Source organism: Diplotaxodon limnothrissa, linkage group LG13 (genome assembly GCF_057381915.1).
Source record: "Diplotaxodon limnothrissa isolate DT_005_m linkage group LG13, D_limnothrissa_male_GT1.1, whole genome shotgun sequence".
In the NCBI taxonomy this organism is placed as follows: Eukaryota; Metazoa; Chordata; class Actinopteri; order Cichliformes; family Cichlidae; genus Diplotaxodon; species Diplotaxodon limnothrissa.
This window is the reverse complement of record NC_140608.1, coordinates 8,567,895-8,592,220: the sequence shown is the minus strand read 5'-3', so window position 1 is coordinate 8,592,220 and position 24,326 is coordinate 8,567,895. Positions and strand designations below refer to the sequence as shown.

The window sequence follows — 24,326 nt, the reverse complement described above, 5'->3', positions numbered from 1 at the left end:
AGTATCATCTTCTCAGTTTTTTGCAGTTAAAAATCAACGACTGGCTGTTGAATTCTTAACAACATTTGTTCTTTACCGTCTTTACAAAATAACAATGTGGTTCAAAAGGGAACTTCAGGGGCCATGAAATAATTAAAGTGGAGCTCAAGTCGATACAAAAAATAGCAAAATAAGTTTCACCTTTCATTGAGTCTATAAATACTTTACATTACTTCTGTTACTTCTAACTTTAGAAAAATAAGTATCCGCTCCTCCACATACAAGCACCTTCGAGTGTCTTACCGATGAGAATCCACAAATGGGATGAGGAGGGGAAAGAAGGCGTAGAGGTCTCGGACCAGCATAGCGAACTTTTCTTGTATCTGCAACTCCGCATCAGAGGTATCCCCGCCTTCTGCTTTCATCTGCTCCTCCTCTACCAACACACATTCTGTCCTCTTTCTCAGCTTCTCCATTAGTGGCAGGAAGTGGCTCTTTAACAGCTCAGGATGGGCTTTACATATGACTGGCTGAGAAAAAACTAAGAGATATAAATGACAGATGTTGGAAAATATGCATTACTGACTAATATGAAATAAGTATATCTAAACAACAAGCCACTATTGTCCACTACACAAGTACCTGCCAGCTGTTTCATCCAGTCACCCTGGCTAGCACCCACATGATTGTGGATGATACACAGGATGTTGCCAAGTAGGTCACTAGCATGCTTAGGAACGACAGAGGTACACACTGGCCTTTCTGGCTGGCCCTCAGGACCCAAGTTCCACCAGTGGGAAATGTAACTGCACAGCATGGGCAAAGTAACCTCTGCAACATGGATGTAGTGGGCCTGGTGAGCTCCAGCACCTGCCAGCTCCTCCACTTCCCTCAGCGCCTGTCCCAGAGAAGGTAGGAGGGGACACATGTCCTCCACCTGATCTGGCAATCCCTGGTCTAACAAAGATGGAAGGTTTTTAAGGTTCCCAAGAGACAGCGAATAACAATATAACAGGGTATGAAATGTGCCTGCGTAATACCTTTTATCTGAGTAGCAGTCATCATGTTGTAGATGGAGTAAGGGTTGTTTTGGTTTAGATCGGGCTCCAGGAAACACACGGGTAAAGCTCCTGTCAAGGCTGCCAGACAAGCACCTGCTGCTGACCTATGCCTGTATAGAATGAGTTGTGCATATCAGGATATAGGCATGGGTGAATAATCGACTAATTTTAAAGTACGATATAATATTACAAATCGGGATTGCTAACATAAGTTTGCTTGAAAGCTGCTTTCTATGCATCTCAGGTTTAAACATCCTCTTCTATCTGGTAGCCTTTAACATTTATAACACCCTGAACACCCTGATGTTGTACCAACACTGTGTGGTTAATATAATAACTTCAATCATGAGATATAGGTACATTACACAAAAATTATTTAAGATATCATCTTGGAGACATCTGAAATCAAGCATTACCCCTCCATGTAGATGCTGCTACTGATTCCAAGAGCGTAGAGGCTGTTTAAGATCCTGTAGCAGGATACCTGTATACCACCAGCTGAAAAAACAAGGTGATGCATAAGTTTTCTTTCACAAACAACCACTGAACCCACAGTTTCGAAAGCATTCAGTCACTGAGAGGTGGATTAGCTGCATGCTTGCTGATTCAGGTAATGAATGATTCGTGAAAGGTCGGGATATTATTGGGAGAGACAGTATGCTCCTGCTGCTTTGTGGCCATGACCGAGGTACTGAATGAGAGCTGGTTTCAAGCTGAAGGGAGGGTGTACCCAAGTGATTTCAGGGGTGTGGAAACCAGCTGTGCATCCAACACCTGAAAACGTATGTGTGTTTCTCGTCATGCTGAGATGATAACTAAATGTATCTTAACAAGTGACATCTGCATGTTTCTGCATGCATTTTAGGATGTAAATGAAATAATACAATAACATGGCATTCCTACTTAACCACTATAATGGTAGTTCTTACCCAGGAGATCTACTCCATGGTTCTGGTTTCCAAGATGAAGGAAGAGAGAAGTGAGTGTAGGGAGAAGGATGGAGGTTGTGTAGTTGAGAACCTTGGCTACTCCTCTTGCCAGCTGACTCCTACTCTGAGGCAGCGAAACTAAGCTCTCAGAAAGAGTTTCCACAGTCATCTCTAAATCAGACGCCGCTGCCTTAAAAAAGGAATGCAGAGATGTCTGAATAGACTCTGGTGCTGACTTCATTAAAGTCCTATAATGAAAAAGTGGGAAAATAAATTATTTGAGTTGAAAAATATTCTACATTATTTTGTTATAGTATTGCAAAGGAGAAATATCCACTGAAGGTTTCCTACTGTGACACTTCTGGCTGGGAGTTAAATGGACTAAATCAGTTATCTATCAGCTAATCTATCCCTCAGACAAGTCTGAATGGCATCAACCTCTGCTGAGCCACAGCACTACTGTGCTTGCTTCACAGGCATTGTCCTCAGGGAGCAAAAGTGATATCAACCACAATTAGATAGCATCAATGCATCAGTGGCTCAATTACATCAGTCATCTCATCCTTAGACATGGTGGTGCAACGCTGATGCCACTGCAGGCAGAGCGAGAAGATTGATTTTGGCAGAGTGTGAAAGTGCCATCCAGTTACCTGGCATCAAGAGCCTGAGCCAAAACGTGGAGGGAGCTTGCAACTGACGAGGCTTCTCTTCCTGAAAAAACACATGCACACATTATATGTGAATTATGAGGATTAAAGCACAGATTAACACTTAATAAACAAATAAATGTTATGATGTCCACACTATCCTTACCAAAGACTGAGATCCTGTGTCTTACAAGCGCTGCAAGCTTACAAAAGAGGCTACATGTAAACAGAAAACACAAGGAAAGTAATGAGAGAAGATGAATTGAAAATCGCAGGACACAAAATAAAAAGACAGAATATATTGAAGCTTTTTTCTGAAAAAATTCAAATATTTCTTTAAATAAATAAAAATGCACAAAATAGCTGAGAAATGATCAGATAAGAGTATAAAAAACAAGAACGCAAACTTTGTTTTGTACCATGCAATCATCTCCTTTTCCTTTCTCGAGGCATGGCTTCTATTATCACTCGAGGAAGTAGACAGGAAATATAGACGGTGGCTTTTAACATACTGTTCCAAAAGAGGAAGGATAACCTGTTGAACAGAGAAAAGGTCAATAATCATTTCATAAACCAACATCTATAACTAACAAACCCCTTAAATATCCTCTAAACAGTATGTGCTTGATGAGATCACATGCACGGTTTGCCTGTTTGGTCCTCTGCTCATGAAACCACACAGTGACAAAACTTAATAGAAAACTTTCTGTGGCTGCACAGTTACATCAAATATGTGTCTCTACTCTTGTTCAACACTAGATAAGTAAACATCCATGTGATCGGCCTAAAAGTCTGAACACCCTGTAATCATTACTAGAAGTTTCTTTAAAAAGAAGGAAAGAAAGCTTCCAGGGACTGAGCAAAGCCTTGTGCCTTTTTAACATGACTTTAATGACAGGCAGAGAAAGTATGATGAACTGGCAATTCACAGACAGATGAACAGCCAAACAGACACAGACTTGAGTGGCTGTGTGAGAGTGGGCTGTGTGGGAGGTGAAAGAAGCAGAGATGTGAGGCATGGCTGCTCACAGTCTTGGCTGACAAGGTCTGACTCTGGAGGTCCCATTGATGAAAAACGAACTCTTTTCATTTACTACCTCCTTAGAGCCAGAGCAGTGTAGGAAGCCTTAATCAATGTCCTGATGGCAATTGACACGCCCACGTAGATTTCCAAAATGGTTAAATAAATTACACAGCCCAAAGGGTTTTACTTAAAGGGGTTGCCTAAGGCAACCATCAAACAAAACTAATCAGATGGCATAAATGAAATAAGAAAAAAAAAAGTTAATGAGATGAAATAAAATAGCACTGGCAGAATTAGATTGGAAGGGGGTTAAATCAATGTCAGAGATTTTATCAGATGCTAGACTTTGACTGTGTTTAAATATGCAGATTGGTTGATGCAAACCTTGTGAAAAAAAATGACTGGTTGCTCGTGTGGAGCCCTCTCTCCCTTAGACATCTGTCCTCTGGCTTGCATCACCTCTGAAGAAAAAAAAGACAAAATGAAAAATGAAAGATAAAACTGTCAAGATAATACAGATAAGTTAAAAAAAAAGTGTTTCTATGTCACCTTCATGTAAGAAAGATAGGTTCACATACCCAAACTAGGCTGAACTATTCTGTGGTGGCTTGGTTTTCATAAGTACCTTTTTTCAACTTAAATAGCAGGAAACTAACTAGGCATATAATTCTTTTCTTTCTCAATTTTTTGCCAGATTTTTCAAGTAACCTATATTTGAAAACAGCATAATTAAACCAGAAATCCTGTTTTTGGTGTGCCACCCCTATGAAAAAATCCTGGAGGCAACTCTGTATGTGAGGGCATAAAAAGAGTGGACCAAAACTGCTCCACAATGACACGAGAGACTGATAAAGTCATACCAGAAACGATGGCTTCCCGTTATTGTTGCCAAAAGTGGTTTGACAAGCTATTAAGTTATGAGGTGTAGTTATTTTTCACAGGACAGCATATAGTGCTGTGAAAACTTCTCTTTAACATGTCGGTATATTGCAAAAATCTTTTATGTTTTTTTTTATCTTCTTTTTAATATACAACATTATCTTACCAAGCTTTAAAAGGTTCTCTTGGGCCTCCTCAGTGTGAGACAGGAGCCGCTGAAGCAGCGTGTATGCAAAGCAGTTGGCTATGGCTGGAAAGTCCATTTCCACTGACTTCCGATCTCTTTAGAACAAGAAATCAGATATGAGTTATGAAACACCACTACTAAAAGCAAGACTGAACTTTAATCATAAATACTTAATAATACAGAATTCTTTTATTTCAAGATTTTTATTTCAAAGATGCAAATGTTGCAGCAGGATGACAAAGAGGTAATACATTTATCTTACACATCGAGTTATTTCTGGTTGTGACCTGTACTGGAAATTATTACAAAGAAAAAGGGCTGTGGACTGACTGCTACAGTGCCTCTAATCAACGGTGAGGGAGAAATGCCACTGTGACATGAAAATGGAGCACCTCATTCACACTGAATTGCATCGCCCTAGTGTAATCATAAGCGTATTCTGTACTCACCTCCACACAGTGTAGCCATTGAGCTGAAGGAACTTGAGGACATCCTGAGCTCTTTCTCTGAATTTAGCCTTCTCTTTGGCACTCAAGGTATCATAAGGTACAAGCAGCGAATGGCTACCTCCTCCTGAGAATAGATATGAGTGAAATGCATAGCACTTTTATTAGCTGTTCAGCTCTTCCTAAAATGAAGGGGGATGAGATAAGAGTAAGAGAAAAGAGAGGAGATTAACTAGATATTATCAACACTTAATGCCACCTTTACTCTCAAGTTCTAATTTCTTCATCTTAGCACAGGCATTGTGGTAGTTTTCAGCCAGCTGTTCAGCCATGGCCTGAAGATGAGATAAGAAAGAAGAAAATTAACATAACTGAATAATATGTCAACTGCCAGTTCTAATATCTAATCTTTAACTTACACATTGGTCCCATGATAAGGTGATGCAGCTCATGTCCACAGGTTTGGGGCTGAAGGTTGATGCGCCTTCAAATGACAGCTAGGACAAAAAAACGTCTTATTAATGGAATAAAAAGTTATTTGTAAGCAACGCTGCTTTAACAAGAACAAGCAGAACATGAGCACATATACCTGTCCAGACTGAGAGACCCTGCGTGTACATGGATGCATGCTAAAAGCATCTCCTTCTTTGGTCCTTTCTATGTTCCAGCCAAAGGCAAGCATAGTCTTTATTGTCTCTTTGATGGCCCAGCGGTACGCCTCCTTCTCCTGGAAAATCAGAAATATAGAAAAGGTTTAATGCAAAACTAAAAAAAGCAGGTATCAAGGGACAGCAGACTATTTAAATAGCTCAAGAACTTGTAACAGCCTGTCAATAAGTGCATATAGCCAGCCTACAAGTACCAGGCAGTGGTCCTAAAAGATGTCCAAATGGTACTGCACATAGCTGTCAAGGTTAAAAATCAGATCAAATATGCTTGAAAGTAAATGTTTAGTAGACTTGAAGATCACACTGTTCTGAAAAAATATTAACACTTTTAATGTGATTTATATACAGTACTGTATATGTAAATGAGATTTCTCATAAGATTATGACTCACTGTGTGTTGCACAATTTTAGCATTTTACAGTATGTACTAGGGTTGTGCCAGCAGACGATGATGTCATGGATTGAGGATGGTTTAAATTTAACGGCGACGGCTTATCCGTTTTATTTATTGTCCACACTGATGTATTAAAATAATATTTTCATTAATATGAGATTTTTAATAAATTTGATTATTTAAAGACTTAATTTTGCACCTCCACATATGATTGACATGTGCAGCACAAACATGTCTGGGCATGCATGGGCGTTCGCACACATGGCTGGACTTCTGTGTGCTGCGCTCCACGCAGGAGTGCAGCCGAGCTACCATATTTGATCAGAGGATATTTTTGACTGTTGAACTGTTTTCTTTACATTAGAACATCACATGACTGCATTTGCAAAGACAGTCATTTATCTCGTCTCCTTAACTATTTGTTCCATCAGGCACATTGCCAGTGAAAAACTCCACTGTGCACCGAGGGCCGGAGGTGAAGAGCATAGGAGCACGAGGTGAGGTATGTTAAGTTAAAAAAATTAAAGAGACAGTAAATGTTATGCCTTAATAATTCTAAAGGTGTTCAGCTGATATCCTGCCACTTATGTTCAATAATTACAGCTGGCTAAATCAGTTGTTCAAACATGTCTTCATGCTGGAAGTGAGGAATAAATTGTAGTCTCCTCTACATCAGGTAAGGGGGGGTAACACTATGTTTGGACTGTGAAGAAAATCACTCATCACTACTTGACATTTGGTATGTATGCAATTGTCTCTGTACATCTAGGATATCACCACTTTCATTCCTGAAGAACACTTGAAGAACATCCACACATGCCATAAAAACTGACTACTTCATCTGTACCTTTTCAGCAAGAGCCCTGTACGGCTTGAGGCGAGGGTGAACTTTGGTGTTCTCACATAGGTGCTCTCCATGAACCCAGCCACTGACAAACTGGCAGAGAAAACACACAGATTTACTAAACAAAAAACGAAGAATAAATCAGGGACTCAGTATAGAGAGATGTTTTGACAAGGCAGAGAAAAATATGTACAAAGGTATTCTTATGATGACAGTCAGTCCAGACCAGGATATGATACCTTTTCCAGTGACCACTTTTCATGAGTATGCTCGGCATACTTGTTCACAACAAACTCCAGCCTCTCTGGCACTGACACACTAATGCAGAGACAGAAAAAATACATTATTAAGCCTTGATTAAAACTGCACATTAATCTCTGCGAATCATACTGTTTATATTCACAGAATACAACACTTGGTCTGCTAAATTACAGGTTACACTTCTGATTAGGCAGGTCATTTTCACACGATTCTCTTTTCAGTCATTCAAAAATATCCTTGGGGTATCTTACTTGGATGTATCTACAGGCTGGGGGTCAAAGTGTCCGTCTGTATCGATGGAGGTTATTTTCTCAATGTGCGACAAGCAGTTTTGTTCCATATGATCAGGAGGCAGGGCCATGGCCACTGCAGAGAGGCACTGCACACACGGACTCAATAACTGAAGTATCTGGGGCTTTAAAGTAGATAAAAAACAAAACAAATTAGACAAGAAGACAAGCTATCAAAAAGAGTAAAAACAATGATGCTGCGTGACATGCTCCTCACGCAGCATGTCACCTTATACTAGCGTCTTCCTTATTATTTTCATTGCCATTTAGGGGAACACTACATCAGGAGATCAGGTTATGGGAGGACAGCGAAGAACTAATTTTATATGAACTGCAATAATCGTGTTAACCAAAAACCCACCTATATATTTCAGAGCCTGTATTTAACACAGTTCATTCAATTAAAATTTAATAAGTTATGGATTTAGTTACTTGGGAAGTAAACATATGACTGCATACTCCTCCTGAAAAAGCATTTTAATATGCAAAGATTTGTCAGTGTCACATAACGCGAGCAATCAAAATCCCAACCAAGAAGTGCAATAAGCAGGGCAAGAGATATATTGTACACCCAAGCATGTACATTTGTACATATACAAGCCTTTTGTTGTGTAGTAATTTCAGCGAAAAACAACTTCATAGTTCTGTGCAGTGCTAATACTGTGCTCTGCTTCTGAGTCTGTTTGATGTCTGCTCCATGTGTGGGTGATTTGACCTCATCAACTTATTTCTTTTGATGTTTTCCCGTTCTGCATCGTTCAGGTAAGTGTCTGGCAGACATATTTTACGTACATTATGCTGTTCACATTTCCAAACAGTCACTTTAAGAGTGGGAGGTTTCATACCAGGAAATGAAAAATTAACACCTTATCTCAAGTGTGTTACATCTTCCCCGATGCAGGCTCTCGTAGTACACTAAAGAAGCGCATGAGAAATGTATTTTGCCATTTTTCTTCGTAAGGAGGACAAGAAAAGATGAAGGATACATCATGAGATGAATTAGTTTGAAGAAAACCTTTTTTTCCACATTTAATGCAATTATTTTTGTGCTTAAGTACAAATTTAAAGTAATTATAAGCTCAAGTCAAAACTAACACACATAATCAGTTTAGTTTACCTTCTTGGCTAAAGCCTTGAACACCCCCCAGAACAACTTTGTAGACAGGTAGAGTTCTTCTTCAGATGCACAACCCTGCTCACCCTGCCTGCCAGACTGGGAGTAGTACTTCCACCTTTGCTCATAGTGACTGGTCAAGAGCTGATAGATGAAAGTCGTGATTAGTTAACAAAATTATTTTCATATTCAGTGTGTGGCAAGCCCAAATTTAATTATCCACCTTTAGAGGCATTTTGCTGTGGTCTGTCAGATGAAGGACATCAAAGACAAGCCGACGAAGGAGAGGCTGCATCATAGGTGGCTGGAGTTTACTGAGGACCAAGGGTTGCAGAATTAGTCACATAAACAGATTAATTCCACATCAGCCAACACAACAACCCTTCCCCTACACACACACATCCACACACTCACGCACAACGATATTTTTGACTGATTAGTACATCTCAGAAGGATGACATAACTCAGAAAATGCCATTAGCAAAATGTTAATAAATCCAATAATTAACATCACACTCTTGTTCATTTAATATGCCAATTATCTGGATTTGGAAAATGAGAATTCCCAGTGATTCATTATATATAATGAGTGGGAATAAGCTGTATCTGGATTGGTTAATATTTTGCTGTTGCTATTTTTTCAAACAGCAGCCTGACACTGATGTCAGCGGATATAGGAAGGAAATGTTGTAATAATTCCGAAATTAAGAGCCAAACATAGTGAAACCAGCTGTCAAACCATTTATTTCGGATATGTAGGTGAATCTAGTTTGGATGCTGTTGCAAATAAACCTCAATGACCCAAAAACTGAAAAATGCAATATTGAATTATGATACTCAAGGGAGGAACAACACTTCCCCTAAATATATAGCTCTCATTCAGAGAACCCCACCCATTTAATGCCATATTATATAGACTGTCACATTCTTTGACCTTGTCCTCTGTTTTTCATTCATACCAGCTGAACACCCTACCTGCACAAAGCCAACAGACAGTCTTCTGTAGTGTCTCTCTGAGCCTTGGTCAAGCTAAGAGCCCTCGAGAGGCGGTAGACTGCCTGAATGAGAGAATCAACCAGCAAGATGTGGTCCTCTAAATCATGGAAAAGAACTGAATATTTGGTGAGAAGGGGAAGAACAGCAGTACACAAGTATCTATTGATGGCCAGAGCCATATCAGTGGATCCTAGGTCAGCCTGCAAAGGGAAAAAAAGAGGTTTAACTTATGGGTGTGAAGTTTCCCCAGATTACATAAGAAGTGGTGGATGTTATAGAGTTTAATGGAAAACAAAAATTAATATTTCTCAGCTTACAGTGTCAAGAGAGACAGCTGCCTGAAGGTCAGGCAGAAAGCCAACTTCTAGAAGGTGGAGAAGAAAACTCTGACTCTCAACACCATAAACCCGATCCAGGAACAGCACCATGGCTGCTTTGTGGTCTGGGCAGAACACTGTAGATAGGTCAGGCTCAACCAATGCACCATCTGGAAAAGCAAGACAAGATTAGATCTGATGACCAAGGTCATATTAACATATTATGTACTTTACATCTACTGTGAAAACTATGTGGTCCCATCTCTCTGTGTGAAAGAATGGTTTGGGACTGTCTAATATCTGATAAGGCGCTTAGCCTCAGTTGCCTCCGTCCACCTCCACTATTTTTCCACAGCGATTGTGGAGTGAGGCATCAATGTCTAATGAGTTAGAAAAAAGCCACAGCTGCCAAAGTCTGGCCAATGTGGCCTATTCAACCTTTAGAGACTGAAGGGATTTGAAAGGAGATGCTGATGACTCCCTGAAGATCCTGAATAGGGATGAGAGACCTCAGAATGGCCCTGATACGGATTGCCTCTCCTTTGCCTCCTTGAATTAACTGTACAAAAATAAAATAGTCATTCAAGACATAATAACAACAACTTTCACAATACAAATTAATAAAATAACTGGTCATAAGTGTTACAAAATTTCAGTGTCATAACATATGATAACCTGTTTTTTAACCTCATACTGACTCGTCCTGTGAGTTACTTTCGATTTTATTTTTAAATTCACCTTTCAGTCAAAATTAACATGTATTTAATATAAAAAAAATAATTACTGGTGTTATTCACTGTCAATATATAAAAATACAGTTAAACTGACATTATTGCATTTAAATATCTTAATGTACTTTATCTAAAGAACATCAATGTGCCTTTGATGCACAAAAAGTCCCCTTCTTTTAATTCACCTGTGCACTTTGGCGCTATGTTTTCAGACACTTTCAGTCAGGTAGACACGCTCAAAATCTGATGGCTCGAGGAGCTGATGCAATGTTCACCATTTCATTTATTCACCCTGTTGAGGGTTTTCCAAATCAAGGCTGGGTACTCTATCATCAATATGAATAATAGGACCTGACCAGTAAATCTGTCTTTAATGGCTTATTGCAGTATACTGAATGTTGGCCAACAAGGGACAACAATCTCTATTAGAGTAAGTCCAAACTAGGTCTGAGAATATCTTTAAAACATTAAAAAACCTGTGACCAAGTGTGGGTTACATAATAAATATTAGGCAAAATGCAATGCAGCATCTAAAATGCACACTTTTGTCTGAGGTTTATTCTTTTAACAGAAGTTTGCAGACTCTCTTCATTAGGCTTTATTGGTTGAGACATGAGTAGATATTGATGTGGAAGAGCTGATGATAGCTAAGGGAACACTTACATGCATCTCCGGAGCACAGCGACCGAGCAAGTCAATAAGAGCTGAGTAGAAGGTCATGATGGCGTGCCCCATGTGAATGACATCATCATCGCTGTCTTGGACAACATCTCTATTACAGGACACAATCATAACAATCAAAAGCCTGCAATGACCTGATATTATCTATCACGGATTATCAACATATATTACTGGTGGCCTCTACAGATAGAAGCTAATGTGTACAGATTCTTTTGTTGCTTGTTACAGTTACTTCCACTGATTCTGGATTTACAATATTTCTAAGTCCATTTTAAATATTTTTTTTTTAAATTATGTGACTGCATATATCTGATACTGACAGCGCTCTGTTGGAATGATAATTGGTACAAGGGCCATCCATAGAAGGGTCTTCAGAGATCTTGATGGCTTCTTCCATGGCTGCTAAGAGACCATTTCCCCCATCACCTCGCAGCGCAGGGCCAAAACACTCAGGTCGACGAATCAATAGCCTCAACACCACATAAGCATTCTCCTCGACACTCTCACCTGTGACCAATCAACACACAGCTTTGATTTTTATTCTTCAATATCTGCCATAACAATAAATATATTAACAAAGACTCTCACAAAGAAAACTGATCAATTTAAACAGCTAGAGGATAAAAATGTTATATATCTTCTGTAGAGTGATATAAAACAATATACTGCACAACTCAAGTGCTGCACAGAGACGAGGTGAAGCTGTAAATACTGAGGAGCACTTGGTACAGAAAGCCATTGCCATTTGGCTGAACTGTCAACAGCCTCAAGGGCAATTTGAACAGATGACTTTTGGGCACCGCTTCAGACTAAGGAAAATCAATAGCAGAGTGAATTACCTCTAGTGCAAATACTGCAGCTTAATTAGGAGCGTGACATGTTGCAGCCTCTTGTTCCTTTTTAAATTAGCATTTTGCTCCTATCAACACTGTGTTTTAAGTTTCAGAAGCAATAAATGACCTGCATGCTCTGCAAATGAAATGTATATAAGAATTAAATGTATATTATACAGTATACTCTATTAGTATTAATTAAGCTTGCACTTTTTTTATTAAATTGGCAAGCTAAAAATTTTCGTGTGACAGATCAAATACCATAATCGAGCCAGCCAAATGTATGTAACGACTCACGTGTAACTTTGTTGCAAATATCAGGGTGACCTTTTAGTCCATGTTTTCATATTTTAAAAAAAATACAGTATGAACAAATATACTAAAAATGAAAACTTAAATCTTTAATTTACCATTGCAGAAGACAGCAAAACGTAGAAAATCCAGATAACGCTCGCCCTCCACAGGGTTCCACCCTATATCGCAATAACCTTTTGCCACTAGCATTGGACAGCTCTGGAGACCACAGCCAGCAAGGCACAGAACCACCTGGAAAAAAGATAAGATTTATCAGCAATAAGTACTTATTTGCTCAAGCTGAATCTCTTTCTTAACATTATAGCTTTCTTAGAAACTGAACTTTAATATTATAAATATATTTATTATATTTAAGCTCCACTGTCTATATATAGTGCTGCATTTCCCCTGCACCTTGAATCATATTTATTAATTATACATTATTATTGACATGAAGGAAGCCAGTATACTGTCTACAGAATGACTAATGGACTGTAACATTTCTGGTCAATACAGAGTTACCTTCTCCAGGTCTGATTCCCTCAGTGATAAGGCCAATTCATTATTATCCATAACTGAAGCTGCAGCCACATCCAGAGGAGTGGATCCACGCATGGACGGTGAAGCTTTGCAAAAACAAAAAAACATAAAACAACTGAAACATGGGCTCAAACTCTCCATAATGCCAGGCTATTAGTATAAGGGCAAAACACAATAATGTATATCGGTGTAGTTTACTTCTATATATTTTCAGTAAACTACAATCAAAAATGTTTCAAGTTTGGTCTTTACAAAAGACCAGTGAGATTATATAGCAGAGAAACTGACATTTACCTAGCCCGACACTGCTGTTTTCCAATAAGTAGCTGAGGTGGTCAAACAAGGCTCCCTGATTGTGTCGGCTGATACGGCAAAAATAGCACAGGAATCGACAGCAGCTGGCAACCATCTTAGGAAAGGTAATCTCCTAGAAATAGTAAATTAAAACAAGCACACAGAGAAAGCAAACTGTAAAGGGGCAGACGCTGAGTGATTAGACTGAATCATGCAAATTAGCCACAAGAGAAATTAATTTGAACTCCAACCTTTAAACTAAAAATAAACATCTAAACTTTGATTTCATGTTTTTCCTCCACATTATTTCTATACATTTGAGCTATTTTCTCACCTTTATTTGCCCTTCTCCAAGAACATTGACCATCACCTCCATCACAGTCTCATGCATCGACAATGCCCTCATTAGGTTTGGATGTTGGTAGAAAACTTTATTATTCATGATATCTCTGTAGATGTTACCAAAAATGTAAGAAAACTTGTGGCACCACATGGTAATGGAAACTTGGACACTAATAAATTATACAAGAGCAACTAATCATTCTTACCCTAGTCGTCTGATCATCAACCTCTCTTCCTCTTTCCCCATGCGAACACTGAGGAGGGAGCGGATTTGGCCCAAGGAGGACAAGAGTGCCATGGTGTCCTCCAGTGACGACTGCTTGATGGTATAAGCTTTGAATAAGGGTCCTTCCATTAGGCCCCTGAGGCCCTGATACTGGCGGTGCAGCAATGAGAAGATAGCACTGACTAGTTCTGGGTCCTCAATCTCACTTTCTTGAGCCCAGTGCACCATTGTTTCAGAGATCATCTTTTTGAGGGACTCTGAAAGAGTAACACCAGGTGAGAAGCAGAGATAAAAGGACAGGCTCGAAATCCTATTATCTGTGTTTAAATGACAAATTGATTAATTGATGTGTGTGATATAGCAACACATTGGAAATGTCATTTATTAGGTAATAACAATTTTGTTATTATGTCACTTACAGTAAATATTGCATTGCCAGTGTTGGGGTACTGTGATAGTTTTACTTTGTCATGTTTTGTCATGTTTTTACTTGAGTTCTAAAGATTCATCAGTTATATGCATAGTGGACAGACACGCTTGCACTGCAATCAGGGGACTTCAGTTCACGTGCAGGAGAGAAAAGCAGTGGCGCAGTCTACAACTTATTAGAAGTGGAAAGATGAACACTTCTTTCATTTGTTGTGCACTAAAGGACAAAAACCCGTGGGTAAAGTGCAAACTGTATCTCGGTTATAAACACCTGCTGATAACACAATTCTTTGCAAGCATCTGCAAAGATAACACAAAGCTAGAGCAGAACCCAGACTCATGTTTAGGCAGAGTGTAAACCAGCCTCAGCCAAACATCCAGAGCTTGATCTAAACAAAAGCAGCGATGAACGATCAGCGTTGTAGAACTGTAGGCTTTATTTCTAGCTGGGAATGTTTGTAACCAATTTAAAATCTGCTAAAACCAGACTGCTCCCAGGGTTCAAGTTTCCACATCATAGGGTCTCTTCCTGTCTCCCTGGCTTAATTCCTTTGAGCCTGTTTACCTCCTGCTACCAATGGCTATTCTGTTACTGGGCAGCATTATGAATGAAGCAGTTTAATCTCTAAGATTTTGTGGTTGTGGTAATGGTTAATGGCCTTTCTGATGCAGCTTATGTTAAATTACAAGCCAAATGGTCAAACTTATGAACCTTCCTTTTCTTTGATGTTTGACATTTTTGTAGAGACAAACCCTATTTGATGTAAACTTTGCTTTGAGACTTAACGTAGTCTAACATCAATCAATGACTCAATCAACAGCTTATAATAGTTTTTCGTGACTTTCTTCAGGTTAGTTTTTTTTTTCTCTATTGTGTTTAAACTGGATGTGCTATAGACCTAGAAAGTGCATTTCTTGATGGCAAGCTACCCTTTCTATTTAATTAAACTAGAACTGACAACATTGTGGTAGAAAACACGATAGATATTTCCAGATTGCTGTGATGATGATTATGAAGAGGTCTTACGAAGCTGGTTTTCAACTTTGCTATCAGCTATGTATTCATACTTAAACATCATAAACACTTGAGGTTTATATAGTTAAATGGTAATTATGTGACAATGCCACAAACACGCCACATTACAGGGTAAAACAGGTGTAATTTAAGTTATGTGTCAAATTACTTTCTACAGGAAGCAACTGAGCAATAAGTTACTTATCACTTAAGTTATATGCAACACATTCATTCTATGCGTAATGACATCAAAACTAGGCATGGCCTAATATAACATCTCCTTCACCAACATTATGTTTGTATGGTTTGTTAGTAACCAAAAACATGCTGCGTGATCACAGGTGCAGTTAAATAAAATGACTTATAAAGGTGATAAAATGCAACAGGACAGCTAAATGTGCAAAGTAAGAAAAAACAACTTGTATTCACTGGGGCTATGTGAAGAACACCCGTCTATATCCATTGATGACTTATTACTGCCAAAGACTCTCGCCACAAGACAGAGAAGTCGTTCTTTTAGAGACATCTCTGCATCCTCTTCATCCTCTGAGGTGCTGGCCAAATCAATGCCTGTAGAATGACAACAGCATAAAATGGGATTTAATCAGTGCTTTCTTGGAGCGTTTTTATAATTCCCTAGCTCAATAAAAATTCAATCAGTCAAAGATAAGCTGTGTTCCAACCACAGTGTGTCTCGAGAAGGTGATGGAAGTCTTGAAGAAGCTCCTGGATTTCCACTGGACACGGAGAGTTCTCCTGCTGCGCATCTTCTCTGAAGGTCAGCAGCATATTGATCTTTAGTCAGGTGAGAGATTACAATATTTATAGACAATCAGCAAGTGTGTGTTACATGCTTTCTTCAGAGTTACAGTTACATTACATAAACCAATGCAAAACAAATGCTATAACTTTATCCTTTTAGTTAGTATTCATATCGTGCAACCTGCTCCTGTGGTGGTAACCGGAACTCCTTTGTCTTGCGAGCAGTGAGGGCAGCAGACATGTTGAGCGCCTGCATGACCTGGTTGTAGCGAAACCGCTGGTTCTCCTGCAGCTGGCCAACAAAGCTGTCGGAGAAAGCAATCACAGCTTCTACCCTGTGGCGAACCTGGCAGTCACACAGGTAGGATAGCAAGTGGCAGAGCTAGAAAAAGAAATAAAGCAGTCCTTCATGGCTAATTTTAAACATACTTAAAGGATTCAAACAACACAGCACATGAAGCTAATCCCCAGTGACCCACAGAGAAGAAAGAGCATTATCAAAAAAAACATTTTTTTGCAGATTGGTTCACCTCAAGTTTGACAGCTTCTGGAAGCTTCATTTGAAGAAGTCCTTGTTTAACAGTGTAACTTTCTTCAGTGATCACTCCTTTCTGCTCTTCTTCATCATCACTAGTTTCTTCTTCCAACTTCCCTATGGGTGTTCCAGGCCTTGCAAATGCACCTTGCTCCATGAGTCTAAGAATCTTCCCTAAGTCTTCATCCCTACACACCCCCATAACCAAGAGGCTGTAGAAAAGTCTTAATAAAGGAACAAGCAAAAGTTCGAAATTGCCTCCTGCAGGATCCCTTACATCCTGACCCACAGCCCAAACTGCAGCAGTCAGCATCTCCACGGTAAGATTCTTTAAAACGTCCAGAGGGATTTCTGGGCTGTCTTTGCAGGCTATTTCCAGTGCACTAGCTCCTTCTATGCAATCGCTTCTGATAAAGCAAGGAGTTGAAAAATGCATCTGAGGTTTAAGGGATGTGCTACAGCTAGCACTTGGTATTCCCTCTGGAGGTTGTCTATCCCCACCATTAATAGGACTGGGATAAAGGGTGATTTCTCTGGTTTGGTCAGTCATAGGAACTATGTATTCATGGTTCATCATAAGACAGGCTGTGGTGTAGCTGCTGAGGAAAACCTTGAGGACAAAAACAATAAAATGTATTCAGATATTCTCCAAAGACCAGGACGTACTTATTCTTTTGTCAGTTAATGTTATCTAACCTCCAACAAGCAGTCACCTGAAAAAGCAGCTGATAAAATGCAGACCGGAGCAGGCCAGGGAGGTAGGGATCCTGAATAGCATAAAGAATCTGCGACTGGTCCACATGACTGCAGAGGGCATGGCAAACTCTGGTGTTGCCAAGAGCACATAAAGAGCAGTAGAGCAGGAGGGTATTGTTGTGAAAGGTCAAGAGGTCATCAAGCTCCGACAGTTCCAAAATGTCAACACACCTACATGAATAGCATCAAAAAGCAAATGCAACTTCACTGTTATTAACCCTAAATCTAATTAAAGCTTTTGCACCAACATCATTTGGAACAAAATTTCTTTATTTTCTTGAAAATATTTCTTTGTTCTTAAATCTGTAAAAGATCAAATCCTGTCTTCTTAACCTGTTTTCATCAGGAATGTGAAGGATCATGGCTTGTAAGGGCTCACGGCATTGAATTCTCCAGCCGTGACATTCATCTGGTTGATCAACCAACACTTTCAGTGCTCTGTCTGGTACTCTAGTCCATGAAGCAGGCCTCAGCCACTGGACCTGAACCCTAGGAGGACACTGAGGAGTGACATTCCTTGACTGGCTCCGAAGCAAACCTGAGGACAGTGGCATCACATTCTGGATTCGAGAAGAAGACAAATAAAGGAAATTATGTCATACATGATACTTTTAGGATGGTATGAAAAACAAACTGAAGTTCAGGCTAACATCTTGCGTTGTAATTTATTACTCTTCAAATTTGTCCACAAAATAAGCAAAACCTGCTTAAAAAAATAAAAAGTATCTTAGCCAGGTTTAATAATGAAAGTTGAATTACCTTGATGCGTCCCAGTTCAAACTGAAACATGTTTTTGGTGGTGGGTTTGACAAAAACAGCAGGAAAGAGCTTTGTACTTGCCTCCACCTGATTTGCAGGGAAACAGTTTATGCTCAGTTTAATAATGCAGTCCAACAACTTGCCTGTTACTGACATTATAACATTAGCAGCCCCACCCATATGGAAAAGATATATATAAATCTTATAAAGTTTGTATCTGTCTTGTGTGAAACTTGTATGAAAAGCATACAAGAGTTAAAACACATATAAGATCCCTTGAAGGATTATATAATGAAACTTGTATGTTTTGGATGCTTACTAAAAAAAATATATGAAAGTAATGAGAAAGTGGCCACTTTCATGAGTAAATCATATATGTTTTTACTATTTCTTTTCCATATGGGCAAGTTCAGTCCCAAGTGTTACATACATAGTAGGGCTGTGCGATATGACCAAAATCTCATGTCCCGACAACGATATATATATCACAAAAATGTTACATTTTCTGTAAATTCTGTAAATCTCGGGCAACTCGATATGCGTGAAGTCTTTTTTTCTAGCTAGTCGTGTACCTGGAGTCAAGTGTTTTGACCAATGCATGAAACTACATTTTTAGACATTTTCTTTGTGAGTATTTACACGGCGTGCTGCGGGGAAAAGCCTGTTCTAACGTTTGAGTCTAAGGTTTATTTTTTAGCACCTGACGGCTCTTTTTTGCTTCTCATCTGTAAACATTCTGCGTACTCTTTCACGTGATTCAGTTTATTTTGAAAAATCTCAACAGGATCTTCAGCTTTATTGTGAAAGGTTTATGTGGAAAATAAACAAGCAGACGGCGGAGCCACGCGATGGTTTTACCGTCGTTGTTGCTAACAACAACGCATAAAAACAGTCGCTTGTCCGTCCGTAGTGTGCTTATTTTAATCATAAGAGAAAGAGAGAACTTTAAGAAATTACAGTGACCATCAAAATGATGAAAAAATATTGCCGTAAACAGGTTATTTTGCGAAATCACGAAACAAACTATAGAGTAATATGAAATGATAGACGTTTTGATATCGTCATCCGATATATATCGTTATATCGAACAGTATGAGACATAATGCATAAAACTTAAATTTATTAAAGTAAAAAATACATTAAAAAAAACACACAGTTTGTTGTGTGACCTACTTGGTAGAAAGTGGCCATCTCCACTCCACTGGAGGTAAATGTAAGCAGACCAGTGGTTGTGTCAATCAAACAGCCAATTTCCAATCCTGTGCTTCTCCGACTCTGAGACAGGCCTGTTGCCTCTCCAGCACAAACCATATAGCATTTAGACCGCTTTACACTATGTAGACAGAGGGGTATTGTCTGTTTAATGGAAATTTACAGCACACTGCAATATAACACCTCTGCAGTAAATATAGTAATTACAGCAGATGAAGGATAATTATGAAAAAAAACCCAACTCTATTCAGTCAAAATTCAAAATTCTTGATACAGTCACCTAAAATACTAAATAAAACTGTTTTGTTGTTCACCAACCTTTCCTGGACTTTGCCACTGTCATCTCCAAGGGTGACAGTCACAGTGTGGACATTGTCAGTGTTAAATGTCATGTCATTCTGATGAAAGTCAGAGGTCACCCAGCCTACCCACACATTGAATGGCTCCTGGCCTGGAAGAACCCGCACTGAGTAGTAATACTGAAACAGAAAGGTTAGTTGGTGTCACTGTTTGGTATTTGCATCTTGCATTCAACAGTTTTATTGCGGCAGGTAATTATACGTGCTGGCAAAGAAGTGAAGCACACTGCATTACAATTAGTTTTGTATTGTGTATTTTCACATGATGACGAGAAGATAAAGCCTTACTCTGGAGCTCTGGATAAGGTGATCATAGTTATCCTTGTCGACTACAACGTCTTCGAGGAGCCGTGCAGATGAGTTACTGCTGACTAAGCCTGGTTTGGTCTTCTTCAGCATAAACCTTACAGACAAAGAAACGCAAATTAATTTCAGCAAAGCACAGTTATTGTGTTATTTTGCATTCAATTTTAAAGGAGATGGACCCTCATTCCATACTTTCTTCATTTTCCTTTCTCTACCACCTACCGCTGTTTCAGTCTTGATGTTTTGTCGTTACTATGATCTTTATAGTTGAGCTCATCTCTTGAACCAGCATAGCTGTGGGCTGACTTCATCAGCACCTCAAAGTCAGAGTCCACCTCCTCCTGCTCTTTCCTTTCTAAAAGGACAACAGGCATTAATTACAGCAGGGCCCCTGGGAGCTTAAGCAGGCTCATCAAGGTCATAATGGCAGAATATCAATAGCATAGACAGTGGATAATCTGGATAGCTGCAGCTATGCAAGTCACCCACACTAACTGTTTCTCCCAGTAGCCTAATAATAATAACAACAGATCTTGATTCAGGTCTAGAGATATTTGCTTGTTGAAATTATGTCAAACTAAACAGAGCTTTAATGTGGTCCGATGTAACATGTTCTCAAAAAAAGATTTCAAACTTGAACATACTGTATATAACATCAATAAACCTGAGCTTGGAGAGAGAGCACTGGAGGCCACAGGAAGCACCCCCCCTGGTGGGCTTCTGAGGACAGCAGCACATCCGACAGACATGCTGAGGCGATAATAGCCCATCTCACTTTCTCCACCATGGTGCGGTTGCATACACTGGGAGACCCTCAGGCTGGATAAGGAATCTGCTGAGCCACTGACTCTTGTAACCTTGAAAAAGATTTGAGCAAGGTTTTCAGGATCAGTGTTAACTGATCACCACTACTAGCAACTCTAGGTCATCAAGGTCTGTAGATGGGTGAAGGAAACCTTGTATATATGGTAAGTTTACCTGTAAATAGTGATCATCAGGTAGTATGGAGGTAAACTGCGGCTGTTTCCAACTCATCCACAGAGCTGGGTCTCTGGCCATGTTGATGGCAAAAGGTCTATACCCCTCCTGCAGGCCACACACAGTAAAGTATTGCAAAGAGCCTACTTGGCGTCCCAGATTCAGCCTCCCCACCTGGTTCACCCCAACACTAACCACAGGTAATAGGCCTGGAAGACACGGGAAGTGGCAATATAGTTTTCCGATATTAGACTTTTAAATAAAGGTATAGTAAAGCTATATCAAAATGCAGCAGAAAGTATAAAGCCAAAAACTTTTACAGACCATCTCTAATATCAAAGTCCTTGGCAGTCAGCTCCGATCCTCTGTCATTAAACAGCAGCTCTCCATTGAGCGTAACCATCATGGTGCATTCATCCATGTCCACCAAGCAACCCACCACATCACCTCTCAGCCATGGACGTCCCAGGGGCTCGCCGCCCTGATGGTACCACTGAGCCTGAAAGCAACATTGAGTTAGAAGGAAAGAGACAAGTGCAAAAAGCCAAAGGCAAAAAAAAAAACAACCCAGAAGAGCCAATACAAGACATGTCATAAAGTATATTTTGCATGAGGTTACTGCTATCTATTTGAAGAGTTATCTAAAAACTCTACATTTTTTTAATAATCTATATACCACATGTTAGTACCAAAATATGATACGTATGGAAAACAAATCACTAAAAATTGGAACTGTTTGATCTTAATTAATCATATCAACACAGCTTTGGAGTAACTGAGACCTTCTGTGTTGGTCAACCAACAATATGAGGTCAGGAGTCACTGCAAGGATATGCAACTAACGTGACACAATATGCAGACATTAGAAGGTCCAAAAAAAGTAACTAATGTTTCAGTTTCTTTCAATAGATACTTGTCTGTGCCTACATATCTCCTTCTGTCTGCTCTCTAAAACGTCACCTAGTCTCAGTTATAGTTATATAGCAAGAAAAAACAGTTAATTAAAGTTTATTAGTTAAGTAAATTCAAAAAAGATGAAAATAAATAAATATGCATTAACAAAGCCATTATAATTTGGGCCGATTCCCATTCAGCTACTGTAATGGTCAGTAGTCAAAGTAAGAAATGTCAAATTTAATTATATCTCACCTCAAATCCATCAAAGACATATGCTTGGTCATCTGAGCCAAGCTCTTTATCTGGGGTACAGCCTGGTCGGGCCCAGCCCACTCTCATATTCCCTGCTGTCAGTATTTCATATTCAAAATACCACTTCCCCTGGGTCACAGCATATGATTTATCTGGTCTGAACACTCTGCATTTCTCAGCAGAGAAGAAACATGGCTTTGATAATGTAGCTGTAAAGCCAAGAAACAGGAAACATATTGTTATTTGCCATAAACGTATTTCCAAAAAAGTTGGAATGCTGGATACAATGTAAGAGACAGCAGAAAATCCCCACTAATCATCAAAACCCTACATCTACACATATGTCTAAATAAATAAACATGTAATAAAAATATATTTGTCATGTTTAACATTCATTAGATTATTTTCTACATAAATATGTGCTAAAGATTATTTGCAAATCCTAGCAATCTAGGTTTATTTACATTTTCTACAACGCCCCAAGTTTCGTTTTTGGGAAAAGCGTTGTAGAACAAAATCCCTCTGGGAAAACAATGGTGACAAATACTGCAGTATGATTAATATACAAATAAACCTTTGTTTACTACTTTGTTAATATATCGCAGTTGAACTTACACCGATTACCTTACATATGATGTGCACTAAGCTACAGTTTTATAACAGATCTTTGAAACATACTGTGTTCCTGGTTTAGGGGCTCCAGGCTGTAGCCGTATGCCAGCAGGGTACAGACAGCCTCTCTGACGCTCTCTCTTCCCACTCTCCGAGTTCTTTCATCAAGAAGGCTGTAGGGCAGAAGGTAAGGGCTCTGCTTTGCTTTTATATCCTAAAAGTACAGACGCAAGGAGCAAGAAGGGCAACTATGTTTGACGCTATACAATTATCTCATGGTATAACCTTTTGCTACTATGTGAATATCTATATAAAGTATATTATAACTATTTTAACACTCTGGAAAAAGTACTTTTGTGTAAAATTAAACAAACTGAAGTAATCCAGCACAGAACATAAACCTGTTGCGCTCCATAAGTCCATCCCTGTTTGATTCTCTCTCTGGCCCATACGTTGTGTTCATTCTCCGCCAGCAAGTTAACTGCTTCCTCGTGGTCTGAGCTCAGAGACACCTGGCTCAGGTCTACTGGAGCAGGCCTGTAGCCAGTCATCTGCTCATACCTAAGACAGAAAACAAAGCAAAAAAGACAGAGATGTGACAGGATCACAGTTACAGTTCCTGAATGTTAAACAGTATTTTTGTATCATTCCTGTATAAAATACTTTCAACTGCCTTGAGTAAACAAAATGCTCACTTTTTCCCTCCTGGCCTACACCCTGCTTGAACCGCACGAAACAAATAAAGCAGAACATCAATAAACGTTAAAGAAATATAAATAATAAATAAATAAACAAAATTGCATTTAAAAAGTGGGGGAAGAAAAATTCTCAGAGAATTTAAAGGAGCCAACATATGACTAAAGGCTGCAAAGGACAAATACACACTTCAAACATCTTGAGTTAGCGTTTGAAAAGAGTGTGTTCAGTAGGCGGTGGTTTGTGATGTTCATTGTGCTGTTGTACTGTTTTATCGCAGTTAAACTATTCTTTGACATAAGCTGTAAGTTTTAAAAAGAATTTGTTTGCAAGGATGGCTCAAAGAAGAGTGTTGAAATTGAAGTGAGATGTTCTCCTAGTGCAAGCATACGAGATCAAATGAATATGAACTGCAGTTGTGTATCCTCTCTTTATTGTAGCCTCATAAAATGAGTTACCATTACCACCATAAGATGGTCCTTATCTTTTTCTGCTACTTTAATTTAGACATGATGCAACTCACAGCTGAACCAGACTAAATTAAATCAAACATGATATTACATTATGCTTGGATAGGCTCCAGCAACCCCATGACCCTAAACTGGATAAGCAGATAAGAAAAAGGATATATGCATAAATCTTGCATAGTGGATTTTTGTTTTTTTAGTGGATTTTCACTTACTTGACAGGAAGTCTCATGTATTTCATGTGTTTCTCAGCATGATCATCCATCAATCCGATGTGGAAACCAAGTGCCAGCAGGGTCCTCCAATGAAGAATA

General features: G+C 39.2%; 1 protein-coding gene across 1 annotated transcript in view; it reads right to left on the bottom strand.

Annotated features, from left to right (window-relative positions):
• The window catches only part of ryr2b (ryanodine receptor 2b (cardiac)), an 84,840-nt gene that overhangs the window by 36,375 nt on the left and 24,139 nt on the right, over positions 1-24,326 (bottom strand). The window contains exons 23-69 of the mRNA XM_085369113.1: positions 24,228-24,311; positions 23,251-23,410; positions 22,916-23,063; positions 22,238-22,446; positions 21,413-21,587; positions 21,089-21,297; positions 20,775-20,967; positions 20,333-20,465; positions 20,093-20,207; positions 19,764-19,924; positions 19,407-19,566; positions 18,234-18,320; positions 17,808-18,034; positions 17,432-17,645; positions 16,714-17,328; positions 16,365-16,565; positions 16,105-16,216; positions 15,851-15,991; positions 13,958-14,234; positions 13,744-13,858; positions 13,410-13,542; positions 13,098-13,201; positions 12,692-12,827; positions 11,769-11,955; positions 11,431-11,539; positions 10,475-10,595; positions 10,037-10,206; positions 9,699-9,919; positions 8,947-9,037; positions 8,727-8,867; positions 7,571-7,734; positions 7,298-7,376; positions 7,062-7,151; positions 5,742-5,879; positions 5,572-5,649; positions 5,412-5,487; positions 5,156-5,279; positions 4,686-4,801; positions 4,025-4,101; positions 3,036-3,151; positions 2,783-2,832; positions 2,620-2,680; positions 1,970-2,217; positions 1,457-1,538; positions 1,020-1,150; positions 622-936; positions 283-520 (exon numbers count right to left, since the gene is read on the bottom strand). Coding sequence (XP_085225239.1) covers positions 283-520; positions 622-936; positions 1,020-1,150; positions 1,457-1,538; positions 1,970-2,217; positions 2,620-2,680; positions 2,783-2,832; positions 3,036-3,151; positions 4,025-4,101; positions 4,686-4,801; positions 5,156-5,279; positions 5,412-5,487; positions 5,572-5,649; positions 5,742-5,879; positions 7,062-7,151; positions 7,298-7,376; positions 7,571-7,734; positions 8,727-8,867; positions 8,947-9,037; positions 9,699-9,919; positions 10,037-10,206; positions 10,475-10,595; positions 11,431-11,539; positions 11,769-11,955; positions 12,692-12,827; positions 13,098-13,201; positions 13,410-13,542; positions 13,744-13,858; positions 13,958-14,234; positions 15,851-15,991; positions 16,105-16,216; positions 16,365-16,565; positions 16,714-17,328; positions 17,432-17,645; positions 17,808-18,034; positions 18,234-18,320; positions 19,407-19,566; positions 19,764-19,924; positions 20,093-20,207; positions 20,333-20,465; positions 20,775-20,967; positions 21,089-21,297; positions 21,413-21,587; positions 22,238-22,446; positions 22,916-23,063; positions 23,251-23,410; positions 24,228-24,311 — 7,332 coding nt within the window. The remainder of the gene's footprint in view (positions 1-282; positions 521-621; positions 937-1,019; positions 1,151-1,456; positions 1,539-1,969; positions 2,218-2,619; positions 2,681-2,782; positions 2,833-3,035; positions 3,152-4,024; positions 4,102-4,685; positions 4,802-5,155; positions 5,280-5,411; positions 5,488-5,571; positions 5,650-5,741; positions 5,880-7,061; positions 7,152-7,297; positions 7,377-7,570; positions 7,735-8,726; positions 8,868-8,946; positions 9,038-9,698; positions 9,920-10,036; positions 10,207-10,474; positions 10,596-11,430; positions 11,540-11,768; positions 11,956-12,691; positions 12,828-13,097; positions 13,202-13,409; positions 13,543-13,743; positions 13,859-13,957; positions 14,235-15,850; positions 15,992-16,104; positions 16,217-16,364; positions 16,566-16,713; positions 17,329-17,431; positions 17,646-17,807; positions 18,035-18,233; positions 18,321-19,406; positions 19,567-19,763; positions 19,925-20,092; positions 20,208-20,332; positions 20,466-20,774; positions 20,968-21,088; positions 21,298-21,412; positions 21,588-22,237; positions 22,447-22,915; positions 23,064-23,250; positions 23,411-24,227; positions 24,312-24,326) is intronic.